The sequence below is a fragment of the Trichomycterus rosablanca genome, chromosome 10 (genome assembly GCF_030014385.1).
Source record: "Trichomycterus rosablanca isolate fTriRos1 chromosome 10, fTriRos1.hap1, whole genome shotgun sequence".
Taxonomy (NCBI): Eukaryota; Metazoa; Chordata; class Actinopteri; order Siluriformes; family Trichomycteridae; genus Trichomycterus; species Trichomycterus rosablanca.
In genome coordinates this window covers 33,055,922-33,073,720 of record NC_085997.1, presented here as the reverse complement: position 1 = coordinate 33,073,720, position 17,799 = coordinate 33,055,922, and the positions used below count along the sequence as shown (strand labels likewise).

The window sequence follows — 17,799 nt, the reverse complement described above, 5'->3', positions numbered from 1 at the left end:
GGCTTGACCTGGGGAATGCGGCACCTGTAGCCCATTTCCTGCACACGCCTGTGCACGGTGGCTCTGGATGTTTCTACTCCAGACTCAGTCCACTGCTTCCGCAGGTCCCCCAAGGTCTGGAATCGGCCCTTCTCCACAATCTTCCTCAGGGTCCGGTCACCTCTTCTCGTTGTGCAGCGTTTTCTGCCACACTTTTTCCTTCCCACAGACTTCCCACTGAGGTGCCTTGATACAGCACTCTGGGAACAGCCTATTCGTTCAGAAATTTCTTTCTGTGTCTTACCCTCTTGCTTGAGGGTGTCAATGATGGCCTTCTGGACAGCAGTCAGGTCGGCAGTCTTACCCATGATTGCAGTTTTGAGTAATGAACCAGGCTGGGAGTTTTTAAAAGCCTCAGGAATCTTTTGCAGGTGTTTAGAGTTAATTCGTTGATTCAGATGATTAGGTTAATAGCTCGTTTAGAGAACCTTTTCATGATATGCTAATTTTTTGAGATAGGAATTTTGGGTTTTCATGAGCTGTATGCCAAAATCATCAGTATTAAAACAATAAAAGACCTGAAATATTTCAGTTGGTGTGCAATGAATCTAAAATATATGAAAGTTTAATTTTTATCATTACATTATGGAAAATAATGAACTTTATCACAATATGCTAATTTTTTGAGAAGGACCTGTATATATATGATCTGACATCATTCTGATTGTGTCATCTTCTGCTCTCTAATAACGCCCCGGCCGTTTTAACCCACAACGCACACAATGAGTAAATGTTCCAGCCAGCTTCCGGTGTAGTGATGAAGCGTCGCTCTCTACTTAAAATGGTGGAATACCCTACGTAGTGCACTTCACAGTAACAGATAATGTGAATGGGAATTGGTGCTAATGATTTTAAGAACCGCTTTCTGAACCAATCAGACCTTCTGATTGTAATTGTTAGTAAGAAATGCTGTTATTTGCATGTATTCAGTTTGCAGCGTCACACAGATGATTGTCAATGATAAGCTTGATCGGCTTTCTAACGAGTTTGTGTTTTACTTCACAACCGGGAAGGGTTTGGAGGTTTTTAATTATGAGCACATTTACAAAATAACGGATTCTATTCTTAATGGGAAACACGGTTATAAATTTAATAGCATCTGGAAGAACATAAGCTAAGGTAAGCAGTGGTTATGGATTTTTTTGCTGTGTTTTGGATTTTGGCCGCTGTGCCGTGATTTGCAATGAAAACAAAATGTCAGTTTTAGCTTTTAACTGGAACCTAGGAAAGTAAAGGCACGAAGTAAAACGGCAAAATACAGTCGCTAATCTGTTGTTGTTTTTATCTGAACTTACAGATTATTCATTTTTTCTACGATACATGTTTTGTGTAGATTATATTGACTCGTGACTTGACTCGGACTCTAGCCTAAAGACTCGTGACTCGACTCGGACTCGTATTTTGTGACTTGTAAACATCTCTGGTTGGAACAGAGCAAAATGAAAAAGAAAAGTTTATAGAATATTGGAGTGTTGCTCCTTTAACTTTTCAATAAGTGGGGTTTGTAAACAAATGAAAATTCAAGTACACAGGTTGGAACGTATTTTTTCTAAACATAGTTAAGGCTTTCTTTTTTTAAGGTAAATGTCTTGAAGGTTTTTAGTTTAATATAAGACATGTCTATCCTTTTATTGGAAAGCTATTGCTTGCAGCAGGGCAGTGATGAAATACTGATGAAAGGCTTTTATCACAATGCTTCGTAAACAAGTTTTCAATACCAAAATTCATTCTGATTTTAAAGGCAGTTATAAACATAACCTTTGTTAGAAAATGCTGCTGGTTAATGCCGACTTGCTCGTGTATTGAACTGATCTTGCCATTCAAGTAAAACAAGGACCACTGATGCCATCTAAGTGCACTTGGTGCCAACAATGTGAACCATGAAATCTCTGGTGTAGTCATTTGTACAGGATAGCCAATCTCTGTTTCGTCTTTTAAAGAGGGGTTAATTCGGCACTACGGTGGTAAAACACGCTAGCACACCAGAGCTGACATTTCAAACTCATCGTTTCGAAGCTAAGCTCTGCTATCTGGCAGGCTGGCTGCCTACACAAACAATGATTGGCTGTTGTTTATACAGGGTGGGGGGCGGCACGGTGGCTAAGTGGGTAGCACTGTCGCCTCACAGCAAGAAGGTCCTGGGTTCGATCCCCAGGTGGGGCGGTCCAGGTGCTTTCTGTGTGGAGTTTGCATGTTCTCCCCATGTCTGCGTGGGTTTCCTCCGGGTGCTCCGGTTTCCTCCCACAGTCCAAAGACATGCAAGTGAGGTGAACTGGAGATATAAAATTGCCCATGACTGTTTGATATAACCTCGTGTGATCTGATGAATCTTGTGTAATGAGTAACTACCGTTCCTGTCATGAATGTAACCAAAGTGTAAAACATGACGTTAAAATCCTAATAAATAAACAATCAATCATACAGGGTGGGAGGCGGGTGGGACTTCCTTATAACTGATGCAATTACGACCTCTGCTGGCTGATTGAAGAGTCGAGGGATAATGCGTTGACCAGGGTGTGATTCTCGGTACAAAAAGCTGATCTACGTATGAACCCGCCTCAAGCAGGTGAAAAGATGCAGTCGGCTACTGCGCACGTGTCGGAGGGGGCGTGTGTCAGTCACAGCTCTTCTCAGTCAGGGCGGAGATCAGCATCAGTACAGAGGAAGCTTAATGCAATTGGGTAATTGGATATGCTATAAAGTCAGAAGAAAAAGAGGAGATAATGCATAAACAAAATCCTTTAAAAAAAGGACTATTTCACGTGTCCAAGTCAGAAACAGAAGTGAAATGTAACTTTTTGGTTGATTCTCATCAGCTAATTAAATTTACAAATCGGACCAGTTAATTAAGAGGAGTTTCACTATGTTCCACACTAGTTACTTCAAGATGCAACTACAGTCTGGATCCATAACCAAGAACTATCTTGCTCTCCTACAACTAGCCTGTTTAATTTGCTTTCTCATCCACCTGAGGGCGGCACGGTGGCTCAGTGGGTAGCACTGTCGCCTCACAGCAAGAAACTCCTCTGTTCGATCCCCGGGTGGGAAAATCCGGGTCCTTTCTGTGTGGAGTTTGCATGTTCTCCCCTTGTCTGTGGTTTTCCTCTGGGAGCTCTGGTTTCCTCCCACAGTCCAAAAACATGCAGTCAGGTTAACTGGAGACACTGAATAGGTAAATGGGTATGTGTGTATGGGTGTCTGCCCTGTGATGGACTGGCGTCCCGTCCAGGGTGTTGCTGTGTGCCCCCCCCCCCCCCTTCCGGACCCTGATTGGATAAGCGGTTAAATGAGTGAATGAGCCACCTGAACACAGTATAGCTTCTTAAAGACAACTTACAATAAACTTATAATACAAACGTTTTACTTTCTTCTAAGGTGTAACTTGTTTTTATTGCCCTTCACTCCTCACATTTTTCTAACCTGGTCTTTTCTTTTACAGAACAGTGAAATTCTAGTAAATTTGATCTCCAGCGAGATAATGAAAGGATACTGCAGCCGAGCTGTGAACTATGTGATTAACTCGCCTCCCTGCTGTAATGCACCTGGCTCAAGCCTTCAGATAGTTAATGAACATTTTATGACTTTATAACACGTGTTAAAGCAGTCGTTTCTGAAGAGTGTTACAGTGCAGGGTGACTTCAGTAGCGTTGGGAAACGCCGGCCTCTCTGCTATTGCAGCTGCTTGTCTTGTTCTGTGAGAGGCTTGCATGACTCGGGCATTGTGTAAACCTGTAAACAACTAGGTGAGAAAGTTTAAAGTCGTTGGTATTTGCAATCTCTTTTCTGCACACGAGTCAAGCAGTGGGACTGGTTTTAAAGAGTGGCAAATTGAAATAGATGACATAACTGTGATTGGGGAAGGGCCAGTGCAGTCCAATATTTTCCTGGGCAACTACAAGCAGGAAAACTCCAGTTGGCTGTGTTCGAAATGTCATACTGTGTTCTACCCAACTAAACCATGCATAGCAGTGTATAATTAGGATTTGAATGCCTAACAAAAAAATCTTTGTGTAATATCATGTACTTTTGCTTTTTTTTACAGTTTCCTTGACACGTGTTGCATTAAGTATCAGAGACTAAAACACTGGAAGTCTGTGTACCAGTCTGGAGTCATTCTGAGACTTCTGTTCACAAGTGACTTGAACTTTAATGCAGTAACAGGACTGTATTATATTATATAAATGCTAAATTAATTTTTGGATTAAAAAAATCAGGATTGGGATTGTAGATCAGTGCTTTCTGTTTCATCAGACCAGATGGCATTTCTCCAACAAGTAAGATCTTTGTCCCCATTAGCAGTTGCAAACTGTAACCTGACCTTTTTATGGTGATTTTGGAGCGATGCCTTTTTCCTTGCTGAGTGGCTTTTTAGGTCATGTCGATATGGTTCCCCAAACATCTACCTGTTTCCTGCAGCATCTCCACAAGGTCGTTTGCTGCTGTCCTTGTATTGATTTGTATTTTTCTCTTAACAAAGTCTGTTCATGTTTCCAGAATATGTCTTCTTCTCAAAATATATGATAGCTGCGTGGTCCAGTGGTGTTTAAACTTGCTTAATATTGTTTGAACTGATGAAGGTGGAGTTGTTGATGTCCATAATTCACTTTCTGATGTCTTGGTTTTTTATTTTCAAGCAAATAGGCAAGTAGACATTGAAAGTAGGCTTTAAATTACTGCCACTGGTACACCTCCAGTTAACTCAAATTATGTCAGATAGCTTATCAGAAGCTTCTAAAACCTTGATATTGTAATCTGAAAATGTCCAGGCTATTTAAAGGCACAGTCAGCTTGGTGAATGTAAACGTCTTACCCACTGGAATTTTAGTGTAGTGAATTTGAAGTGAAATGATCTGTTTGTAAACATTTCTTTGCCAGCTTGCTTGTCAAGTACAAAGCAATTATCCTAAACACTTGCAAAAACTATCATTTGTTGACATGGAATCTGTTAAGGTGTGTGTGTTGCAACAATTAAGATCTTGTTTGATGACCAGGAAAACAAGAAACCAACATTTCTACAATCTATCCTGGATTTTAAAGCATTTGTTTATCTCTAATCTTGAGTCCTGATCATTTGGCAGCATTTTTGGATGTTGTTGATATACTGTATTGGTTTTCGGTCTTACATTTACATTACGTTTACATTTGCGGCATCTATTAGACTCTCTTATCCAAACTGACTTACGCTTATTACTATATACTATCCGGGGCCCAACAGTGGCAACTTGGTGATGGTGGGGCTTGCACTGGCAGCCTTATGATTACTCGTCCAGTACCTTGACCACTGACCTACTATTGCATTGCATACCATTATTCATAAATTACTTTTGATTTTTTTTTTTTATAATTGTGTAATATTGTTATTGATAGTAGATTGTAAAACCTTGTTCTTGAACAATTGACTGCTCTCACACACTTGGCGAAGTAGTGAACATCGGCCCATCCTTGGCTGTAAATGCTTGGATCGTGATACCTGTATAACATTTTAAAATGGGTGTTTTTTTTATCGTTCCACAACCTAGGAATTGTCTTAGTCTTAAATTGTGGATTTATATACAGTGGACCCTTGACTTACGAATGTAATTGGTACTGAAGGGTTGTTCTTAAGTCAAAATGTTCATTAGTTAAACCTATTTTTCCCATAAGAAATAATGTAAATAGAATTAATCTGTGCCAGACCTCCCAAACCCCCCCTTTACATAACCTTGCTAATGTCTTAAAAGGTCTTTTTTGTTATAAATACAAGTTTATTTTCCCTTAAATCTTAAATTATAGAATAGACATTCCTGTAATATACAATAATGAACAACAATACACAGTAGTGCTGTACATAAACACACACATCACATTTCAGTACGGTACGTGTGCTGTACCATACACCATAATACATTTCCTTCTTTTTTTATATAAAATGTATCTACCAGAAACAACAATAACTCTCATAGTTCTCTATTATTTCCTTCTTTATTTCAGTAGTGTTGTATTTTGTAGGTGTAATTGCACTAAAGAATAATTTCCTTCTTCTCTCATACTCACTGTCCCCGCTGTCTGATACACAGTGACACCTACTGCCAGGAGTAATTATACAACAACAAATAGCATTAGATTGTTTTATTTTCTCACCACTAAGCTTTCTCTGCACCTTATTTAAGGCCATTTTAATATAGAACTTTACAAAATATAAAGAAAACACCGTCCGCTGTCCGCTCACTGTATATGTATGTGAATATGTATGTGTATATGTATGTATATATGTATATATATGTATATATATATATATATATATATGTATATATATATATATATATATATAGAGAGAGAGAGAGAGAGAGAGAGAGAGAGAGAGAGAGAGAGAGAGAGAGAGAGAGAGAGAGAGGATTGGAGTCCACTTGTTCAAGACGTCACATGTTTCGCACATTTTGGTTTGTAATTCGAAATTTGTTCGTACGTTAAGTTGAAAAAGATCGTTCGTAACCCAAAATGTTCGTATGGTAAACCTTTTGTATCTCAAGGGTCTACTATGTATATATATATATATTTCTATATATAAATGTGTGTCCAGACTTTAAATGGTACTGTTTCTCGCTGGTTTTTGTGTGTCCTGTAAATCATAGATAGTTAGATAGATAGATTTTATGTATGTATGTGTGTGTGTGTGTATATATACAGTGTATCACAAAAGTGAGTACACCCCTCACATTTCTGCAGATATTTAAGTATATCTTTTCATGGGACAACACTGACAAAATGACACTTTGACACAATGAAAAGTAGTCTGTGTGCAGCTTATATAACAGTGTAAATTTATTCTTCCCTCAAAATAACTCAATATACAGCCATTAATGTCTAAACCACCAGCAACAAAAGTGAGTACACCCCTAAGAGACTACACCCCTAAATGTCCAAATTGAGCACTGCTTGTCATTTTCCCTCCAAAATGTCATGTGACTTGTTAGTGTTACCAGGGCTCATGTGTGCATAGGGAGCAGGTGTGTTCAATTTAGTAGTACAGCTCTCACACTCTCTCATACTGGTCACTGAAAGTTCCAACATGGCACCTCATGGCAAAGAACTCTCTGAGGATCTTAAAAGACGAATTGTTGCGCTACATGAAGATGGCCAAGGCTACAAGAAGATTGCCAACACCCTGAAACTGAGCTGCAGCACAGTGGCCAAGATCATCCAGCGTTTTAAAAGAGCAGGGTCCACTCAGAACAGACCTCGTGTTGGTCGTCCAAAGAAGCTGAGTGCACGTGCTCAGCGTCACATCCAACTGCTGTCTTTGAAAGATAGGCGCAGGAGTGCTGTCAGCATTGCTGCAGAGATTGAAAAGGTGGGGGGTCAGCCTGTCAGTGCTCAGACCATACGCCGCACACTACATCAAATTGGTCTGCATGGCTGTCACCCCAGAAGAAAGCCTCTTCTGAAGTCTCTACACAAGAAAGCACTGCAAACAGTTTGCTGAAGACATGTCAACAAAGGACATGGATTACTGGAACCATGTCCTATGGTCTGATGAGACCAAGATTAATTTGTTTGGTTCAGATGGTCTCAAGCATGTGTGGCGGCAATCAGGTGAGGAGTACAAAGATAAGTGTGTCATGCCTACAGTCAAGCATGGTGGTGGGAATGCCATGGTCTGGGGCTGCATGAGTGCAGCAGGTGTTGGGGAGTTACATTTCATTGAGGGACACATGAACTCCAATATGTACTGTGAAATACTGAAGCAGAGCATGATTCCCTCCCTCCGGAAACTGGGTCGCAGGGCAGTGTTCCAGCATGATAATGACCCCAAACACACCTCTAAGACGACCACTGCTTTATTGAAGAGGCTGAGGGTAAAGGTGATGGACTTGCCAAGCATGTCTCCAGACCTAAACCCAATAGAACATCTTTGGGGCATCCTCAAGCGGAAGGTGGAGGAGCGCAAAGTCTCGAATATCCGCCAGCTCCGTGATGTCGTCATGGAGGAGTAGAAAAGCATTCCAGTGGCAACCTGTGAAGCTCTGGTAAACTCCATGCCCAGGAGAGTTAAGGCAGTTCTGGGAAATAATGGTGGACACTTCAGGAACTTTCACTAAGGGGTGTACTCACTTTTGTTGCCGGTGGTTTAGACATTAATGGCTGTATATTGAGTTATTTTGAGGGAAGAATAAATTTACACTGTTATATAAGCTGCACACAGACTACTTTTCATTGTGTCAAAGTGTCATTTTGTCAGTGTTGTCCCATGAAAAGATATACTTAAATATCTGCAGAAATGTGAGGGGTGTACTCACTTTTGTGATACACTGTATATATATATGTATATATACAGTGTATCACAAAAGTGAGTACACCCCTCACATTTCTGCAAATATTTCATTATATCTTTTCATGGGACAACACTATAGACATGAAACTTGGATATAACTTAGAGTAGTCAGTGTACAGCTTGTATAGCAGTGTAGATTTACTGTCTTCTGAAAATAACTCAACACACAGCCATTAATGTCTAAATAGCTGGCAACATAAGTGAGTACACCCCACAGTGAACATGTCCAAATTGTGCCCAAATGTGTCGTTGTCCCTCCCTGGTGTCATGTGTCAAGGTCCCAGGTGTAAATGGGGAGCAGGGCTGTTAAATTTGGTGCTTTGGGTACAATTCTCTCATACTGGCCACTGGATATTCAACATGGCACCTCATGGCAAAGAACTCTCTGAGGATGTGAGAAATAGAATTGTTGCTCTCCACAAAGATGGCCTGGGCTATAAGAAGATTGCTAACACCCTGAAACTGAGCTACAGCACGGTGGCCAAGGTCATACAGCGGTTTTCCAGGACAGGTTCCACTCGGAACAGGCTTCGCCAGGGTCGACCAAAGAAGTTGAGTCCACGTGTTCGGCGTCATATCCAGAGGTTGGCTTTAAAAAATAGACACATGAGTGCTGCCAGCATTGCTGCAGAGGTTGAAGACGTGGAAGGTCAGCCTGTCAGTGCTCAGACCATACGCCGCACACTGCATCAACTCGGTCTGCATGGTCGTCATCCCAGAAGGAAGCTGACGCACAAGAAAGCCCACAAACAGTTTGCTGAAGACAAGCAGTCCAAGAACATGGATTACTGGAATGCCCTGTGGTCTGACGAGACCAAGATAAACTTGTTTGGCTCAGATGGTGTCCAGCATGTGTGGCGGCGCCCTGGTGAGAAGTACCAAGACAACTGTATCTTGCCTACAGTCAAGCATGGTGGTGGTAGCATCATGGTCTTGGGCTGCATGAGTGTTGCTGGCACTGAGGAGCTGCAGTTCATTGAGGGAAACATGAATTCCAACATGTACTGTGACATTCTGAAACAGAGCATGATCCCCTCCCTTCGAAAACTGGATAACAGGATAACGACCCCAAACACAACCTCCAAGATGACAACTGCCTTGCTGAGGAAGCTGAAGGTAAAGGTGATGGACTAAACCCAATTGAGCATCTGTGGCGCATCCTCAAGTGGAAGGTGGAGGAGTTCAAGGTGTCTAACATCCACCAGCTCCGTGATGTCATCATGGAGGAGTGGAAGAGGATTCCAGTAGCAACCTGTGCAGCTCTGGTGAATTCCATGCCCAGGAGGGTTAAGGCAGTGCTGGAAAATAATGGTGGTCACACAAAATATTGACACTTTGTGCACAATTTGGACATGTTCACTGTGGGGTGTACTCACTTATGTTGCCAGCTATTTAGACATTAATGGCTGTGTGTTGAGTTATTTTCAGAAGACAGTAAATCTACACTGCTATACAAGTTGTACACTGACTACTCTAAGTTATATCCAAGTTTCATGTCTATAGTGTTGTCCCATGAAAAGATATATTGTACAACATTTGTGCTATTTTTGGGAATTGCTGAATTGAACTTGTTTTAACCAATATGATAAATGCACCTCATTTGCCCAGTATGATAAAATGTTTAGAATACAGAGTAACTGTGCAGCAGAAGCATGAAGTGCTGAGTAATAAAACCCCCCTGGTGAAATTCTAACACTGTACTGGGGCTGTATGAAATGTACTGGTGTGCTATTTGGGACGATCATAAATTTAACCTCACTGACTCCGCTCGCACTAGCTGGCTCACTTCCCGTCACACGCACCCAGCGAGTGATACCCTTCTGCACTCTGATTGGTCGATCGCTGCGTTTGTCTTCTCTCTTATTGGTCCAACTAATGAGACGACAAGATTCCCAGCCGGTCCAAAGGAGTTTCGAAGCTGCTGAAATGCGCTCGACATTTCCCAGGCAGTCGGGCTGAGAGGGGGGCGTGCCGACCGATCCACTGCTGCTCCGATCTCTCATGGCCTGAGATCTGCTCACAACAGGGCTGAAGTTTTAAACTCAACTTCTGGGGGGAGTCTGGAGGATCTGCAGGGTTCGGTTAGGGGGTTTTACAGCCGCACGAATGAACTGCACCAGGTAAGAGAAGCGCAACACGGAGACTGCGCAGTGTGTAATGTGAGAGAACCGGCTTTACTGCAGGTGTATAAAGGTTTTTAAGTTGTATAAGCACTTTTATAAGTTTATATATAAGTTTAAAGCTGTATATTGGCTGGGATTTTAGTGAATTAAGCTTTAAATGTTTTCACGACTTAAATCTGCCGCAAACTCAGTTCAGATACTGTGTTCGAGGCTAGTATAGAAGTGTCTAACCTTGAATAAGGTCCTGGGTTCGATCCCCAGTACGATCCGGGTCTTTTCTGTGTAGAGTTTGAGGGGCAAGCTGTAGCCTAGTGGTTAAGGTACTGGACTAGTAATCAGAAGGATGCTGGTTCAAGCCCCACCACTACCAGGTTGCAGCTGTTGGGTCCTTGAGAAAGGCCCTTAACCCTCAATTGCTCAGACTGTATACTGTCTCAGTACTGTAAGTCGCTTTGGATAAAAGCGCCTGCTAAATGCCAAAAATGTAAATGAGTTTGCATGTTCTCCCCAAGTCTGCATGTGTTTCCTCCGAGAGCTCCGGTTTTCTCCCACAGTCCAAAGACGTGCAAGTGAGGTGAATTGAAGACACTAAATTGTCCATGACTGTGTTTGACATGAATCTTGTGGAACGAGTAACTACCTGTTCTGTTAGGAATGTAGCCAAAGTGTGTAAAACATGACATTAAAACCCTAATAAATAAATTATAACCTTATATTATCATATTATTTTCTTCTAAATACGTTCAGAACAGTTTGTATTTAACCCAAACCTACAGTCTCTGCTTTTGGACAGAACACACAGTTTTATTGTTGATGCAAAGCTTGCTATTAAACACACAACTGCCCCTATAAAACACAGTATTTACATTTCTGTATCTATGTAGTTTTTAAACAGACTAAACATTAGTGTCCACCTATATTTTATTCCAACATTACTCCTAAATAACCCTTGATACATTTTTATCCATGTATTTAACAGATATTATAATGTAACTGAATTTATACCACAATTGCTATATTTGACACCAGTGGTTCTACTCTCTAAAATTCCTAAATCCGTTCAATCTTTTATTTTTCTTACATTGGTCTTACATTTATCACAGGGTGGCACAGTGGCTAAGTGGGTAGCACTGACGCCTCACAGCAAGAAGGTCCTGGGTTCGATCCCCAGGTGGGGCGATCCAGGTCCTTTCTGTGTGGAGTTTGCATGTTCTCCCCGTGTCTGTACTGGGGGAGGAAACGGGAGCTCCCGGAGGAATCTCACTCGAAGACGTGCAAGTGAGGTGAATTGGAAACACAAAATTGTCCATGACTGTGTCTGACATTAAACGTGAACTGATGAATCTTGTGTAATGAGTAACTACCGTTCCTGTCATGAATCTAACCAAAGTGTAAAACATCCTAATAATATTAAATCCTAATAAATTATAAAATTAGGTAATTTAACTATTTTATTTTAAATACATTCAAAACAGGTTATATTGAACTCAAACCTACAGTCTGCTTTTGGGAAGCACACAATTTTATAATGCAAACACAAAACTGCCCCTATAAAACACAGTGTATCTCTTAGTTTTACAACAGACTGAACATTAGTGTCCACCTATATTTTTAATCCTTACACTACCCCTAAGTAACCCTTTATATATGTTTAAGGCATGTGTTTAACATTTTATACTGAAACTAAATTTATATCACAATTGCTGTATTTCACACCAGTGGTTTTACTCTCTCAAATTCCTAAATTCATTCAATCTTTAATTTTTCTTGCATTTTTTTACATTTATTACAAATTTATGCTTGCAATATTCACCTGCTGCCAATTGACTAAATATTGTAGTACTCCTCCTACATGCTGTGCACTTTACTGTTATTTTTGAATTATTCCACACGCTGCTAGCTTACATTATCTGTATATTACTGTATATTGCCATCGGTATGTTACCATGTATTGTGTACCTCTGCTTATATGTGCATACATACATTGGTCACTGAATACTGTACATACATACATGAACACGTCCATACATTTTCTATATATTGCCTGTATATAGTCTTGTAGTTTGTATATTTTTGTGTTTAATGTTCTTGTGCATTGTCTGCAACTTGTACATTGCTTGTATGCTGTATTTATACTAGAGATACCATCAGCCGGAACCAAATTCCTTGTGTGTATCCACATACTTGGCAGAATTCTGATTCTGATAAATCATATATTGGATCATTTAAGGTGGTCTATTATGCTAAGTATTTTCCCCCATTATTGCTTAATAAATGCTCCTAGTCATCAAATGTCATTTTTCCCTGCATACAGCTCTATCCAAACAGTTAAAAAATCTGAACTGCACTTTTTTCCACCCATTGCCTTGTTTTACTTTTGTGCAATTAAATGTACATGTAATACCAATGTATTTTCAAATCAGTAGACTGATCTGTGATGCAGGAAAGTAGATGTATGCTCTTAAAACTGTTACGCAACCACAATCTAGATTAAATCAGACAAGCTTAGCAACACTAGTTCTCCTCTGCAGGCTCGTCATCGTTTCTTCCTCATAGCTTTAAAATACTCATGTCGTGTTCATTTCTTTTAACAGAGTTTTGCACGTCTTGAACCCCAGGCCGATGCCAGCTCCCATCATGCCTGTGGATGTAGCCATGAGAATCTGTCTGGCACACTCCCCACCCATACGCAGCTTCCTCGGTTCCTATGAAGACTACAAGTCCAGGCACCTGGGCAAGCAGTACAAACCACTGAGACCATGCATTAGCTCAAAGGCTAAAGTGGAAGCCTCCACCCGAGGATGGAAGAGCACTAAAGGCAAAGCCAAAAAAAGGGTGGTGTTCGCTGACTCCAAGGGCATGTCGCTAACGGCAGTTCACGTCTTCAAGGAGTTTGAGGATGACTCGCTCTTACTGTCTGATCTGCAGTTTGAGCTGGCAGACTTGGAAGATGCCATCGTGGGTCTGAAGGTTAAGAAGGAGAGGAGTTTGGTTTTGGACTTTGCTCAGCCTGCTGCAGACTACCTGGACTTTCGAAATCGTCTTAAGAAGTACTGGGTGTGTTTGGAGAACTGTGTTATCCAGGACAGATCTCTCACGGGCACAATAAAAGTTAGTAACGTAAGCTTTGAGAAGTCCGTTCATGTGCGCATAACGTTCGATTCGTGGAAAAGCTACACAGATATTCCTTGTGTCTACATGAACAACGTTTACGGCTGTGCGGATACCGACACGTTTTCCTTTGCCGTCGACCTCCCGAGTTCAGTGTCTGCTGAGAATAAAGTGGAGTTCTGCATCTCCTACAAAACCGATCATCAGACGCACTGGGACAATAACGACGGCAAGAACTACAGCCTGGCTCACGTAGACAACGACACTGACCATACAAAGCAAGTTATTCAAAAAACGACCTATGAGACCAGGAGCAACAGCAAAAGACCTGAGATGGAGTTTGATCAGTTTGGGAGTCCAAGGACCTCCAGTGGCTTCTTTCCAGAGTGGCAGAGTTGGGGTCGCATCGAAAACAACATTCCCTACTGGTGAGGCCTTAGGGTGCCCTGTACCTTCTAATAATGCCTTATAGGTTGTGGGAAAGGGAAGGAAGTATAAATAAATAAATGTGTGCACCATTTAAGAATTAGAGAATATATAGACTGTAAATACATAAGAAGTCAACAAACTTATTCATAAAAAATATTTCCTAATCTCATGCTTAGGCTTTTGGTGTGTTTTTAAAAAAAAGTTAAAAAGGTATTTTAACACTTTTGTGGTTATAGCTGTTGGCCTAATGCTCAAATTAGAATAATGGTTAATTTAATTTACACTTTACTAGGTTTAAGTGCTCCAAACTAATAAATATTCTAACACAGACTGTTGTAATTCATCATTTAATGATTGGCAGTCACATAAAATGTCTTTCATACATTCAGATACCAGTAATTTACAAATTATGTATTCAGGTCAAGTTTCACCTCCCTCCTTAATGACACTATTTTGTAATAACATTTATTAAATATATATTCTTACAACATTTTTGAATAACCTCAGAAATCAGTGTAGAACATCAATAAAAGTGAATCAGTCTGACCCGTGGTTCCTCTGAAACACTGTGCAGTGTGCACTTAACTCTGGAGAATGTTCTCCTGTTTTCGTAGATGTGGCTGTTCATGTGGAGGCTGTTCCTGTGAGAACAAGAACTGGGGATTTTGCACTGTGGACGATGCCTTTAAACTGAGAAATGCGGAAGTGCAATAATTTGGTACATCATCAGTTTGCTTCATATTGAAGTCCGTGTATCTCGTAGTACCACTTTATGGGCCGCTTTCCAGCTGAAGCAATAATCTGACACTTGTACATTATGGGCACTCAAACTGCTGGCTTTTAAACGTTCTTGTTCTGTTCATGCACTTTTTTTCCTTTATACGTTTAGTTTGAGAAACTGCATTGCACTTGAATTGATCTGTTCACGGTCTCACCTTTTCCATGTTTGCTGCTGTGGGTTTGATTCTGCCAGTGTTTCTGAGTTCTTTTATAGACCCATGATATGTGAAATGAGGGATTTTTGAATGTTAATGAAACGTGTTCGTAAGTTCAGTAATTAAATGAGAACCTGTGAATGGGTGGAGTAATAATGAACTATTATATGATTTGTCATCACTTTTCCCATGTTTGCACCATTTTTCCTTTGGGGAAAAAACACTCATGTTTATGTGAATGTCTGCGTGTCTGTTATCTGAATGTTAATGGCTGACTATTAGGTTTTTGTAAATTTAGGAGATGGAATATGCATGTTAAGTATTGAAAGGGGCTTGGAACTATGGTGTATATCTGTTTTCTACTGCAAAGAAGTGTCTAAAAATGATTTACTGCATTCTGAATTACTTTTAGAAATAAAATCATGTTTCTACATGTTAGTAATTGTATGTAAAGTGTCATCAGAAGTACAAGACAAGAAACTGCCAAAAGCATTCAAATATTATGTTGGCTTTAATGTTAATTAAATGTTTGCAAACTGTGGCTGCAACTTGTAATTTATTTGTTATTTCTGGATTGTAATAAGTACATAGAATTATTTGCATACACTGCATCGTAAACATTCACATTTCTATGTAGCATTTATGTCGTTTGGAGAAGTTGTGTCGACATGTACAAACCTGAGCTTATTAACCCTGGAGATCAGTCTCAATGCCAAGACCTGGTCGTTTCTCTCAATGACCATCTGCTAAAAAACCATCTGCTAAATGCCTTAAATGTAAATCCTACGTCTGGTTGTTTTTACACTGTTGTTTGTTATATAACAGTACTACCCTGTTTATCTGCTGGGCAATCGAGTCATTCAGAGTTTAACACAGGAGCAAATGTATAAATAGTCTCTAGGTTTGGATTTAGAAAAGGAAAGAAAATGTTTAGTTGATATCGGCCTCTGTCTCACTGCGGGAGAGTAAATGACCGTCTTATGTTAAAAACACATTAGCCATGTAGCTTGTAAAATTACATCAACCATATCGCTGAGGAACAGCATCAAATTCAAATTTCCTCTCTGCATTAGATTGTGATATCTGTCATTTTGTGTTGCATGGTGGCCAGCAGGAAGTTTTATCTGCAAGTGTGAATATTAATGCCATCAGAAAAACCTCACTCATTAACTCTTAGATAGTATTTGCATCACTTGTTCTAAAGAGCTCCTGACCTGTTTCCTAATAGAGAATGTGTGAATAATTTATAACTTCATTTAACTTAAAATGAGACGATAGCTCTGCACTGTTGCACCTTAAGACGTGTTTGCAGATGAAATGGGACCAAAATAACATCTGAAACACCTCATCACTTGGTATCATCAGTGCCAAAAATGTTTTAAGTGTTCTGAGAGGGAAAGGCAACATTACAAAGAAGTTCCTTTTTTTTTTTAATATGTTAGGTGTATATTAACAAATGAAATGAAGATCAGAAAAAAACATGAAATATCCTGAGTTTATACTCAAGTTTATACTTGCTGTTATTTATATTATTAGAGTTTATACTTGCTGTTATTAATTACTGTAAGCTCTTTATTGCTCCTTATTGTAGATCAGATTATTCTGTATACACACTTGAGTCCTGTAGGTCGCTTTGGATAGGAGCGTCTGCTAAATGCCAAAAATGTAAATGTACATAACCAGTCATGTCTGTGTAGACACCTGGCTGGCCGATAGCACTGCTGAGATTCAAAGCCAGATTTAAGATGTGGTGGATTTAAACACCTGTTAGAGATGGGTGTGGATTAACACCTTCACTCAGTAAATAGAGGAGCTCATACTTTGGACTTGATGAAGAGTTTATACTGTCTGCGATAAAATAAAATTGAAAGTAAATAAATAAAACAATGTTATTTTTTAATTTGCATTTTCCATTCCATCCCAACTTTTTTCTGATTTGGGGGTATAGTTAAACTACTTTTGTGCTAGTTCATGTAATACTAGTAATGTTACCTCCTCCCTACTACTGAATGTGAATAACAGCTTGTCTACGTATACAGACACTCCCTAAATTAGATTTGTATAATTTCGCCGTTATGAATTACTATAAGCTCTTCATTGCTGGTTATTATAGATCTGAATATTCAGTATACACTTTTGTGTCCTTATTATTACACAACGACTCATTTCCAGACTGATGCAATCCACTGGACCAAATGTCTCTCTGTTCTGAAATGGGTGCATTTCTTGGCTCGGGACAAAAGTTCCTAGCGTGGTGGCGACAGCGTCTAAATGTTAAATATAAATCATGCTAGTACACTACAATAGTAACAGTAAGTCCGTTACTGAATGGAGGCTGTTGGTCAAATTACAAGTGCAGACTGAGAGAACAAGATTTGTGTAGAATCCAGTAAGATCAAATGTTTCTTTTATTACTTTCCATTAATTATGTGAACAACTAATTTACTTTTAAACCTATACACCAATCAGTCATAACATTAAAACCACCTCCTTGTTTCTACACTCATTGTCCATTTTATCAGCTCCACTTACCATATAGAAGCACTTTGTAGTTACAAATTACTGACTGTAGTCCATCTGTTTCTCTGCATGCTTTGTTAGCCCCCTTTCATGCTGTTCTTCAATGGTCCACCACAGGACCACCACAGAGCAGGTATTATTTAGGTGGTGGATCATTCTCAGCACTGCAGTGACACTGACATGGTGCTGGTGTGTGAGTGTCTTTTGTGCTGGTATGAGTGGATCAGACACTGCAGTGTTGATGGAGTTTTTAAACACCTCACTGTCACTGCTGGACTGAGAATAGTCCACCAACCAAAAATATCCAGCCAACAGCGCCCTGTGGGCAGCG

At 40.0% G+C, this 17,799-nt stretch overlaps 2 protein-coding genes across 3 annotated transcripts in view; one reads left to right on the top strand and one right to left on the bottom strand.

Annotated features, from left to right (window-relative positions):
• The window catches only part of hectd2 (HECT domain containing 2), a 385,857-nt gene that overhangs the window by 287,231 nt on the left and 80,827 nt on the right, over positions 1-17,799 (bottom strand). The window lies entirely within an intron of this gene.
• ppp1r3cb (protein phosphatase 1, regulatory subunit 3Cb) lies at positions 10,309-15,453 on the top strand. Of its 2 annotated transcripts, XM_063003843.1 has the most exons (3): positions 10,309-10,470; positions 13,068-14,012; positions 14,628-15,453. In XM_063003843.1, coding segments are annotated over exons 1-3 (960 nt in total). In that variant the 5' UTR covers positions 10,309-10,456; the 3' UTR covers positions 14,629-15,453. The 2 variants fall into 2 exon arrangements, with proteins under 2 accessions (XP_062859913.1, XP_062859912.1); XM_063003842.1 differs by having other exon boundaries at positions 13,068-15,453.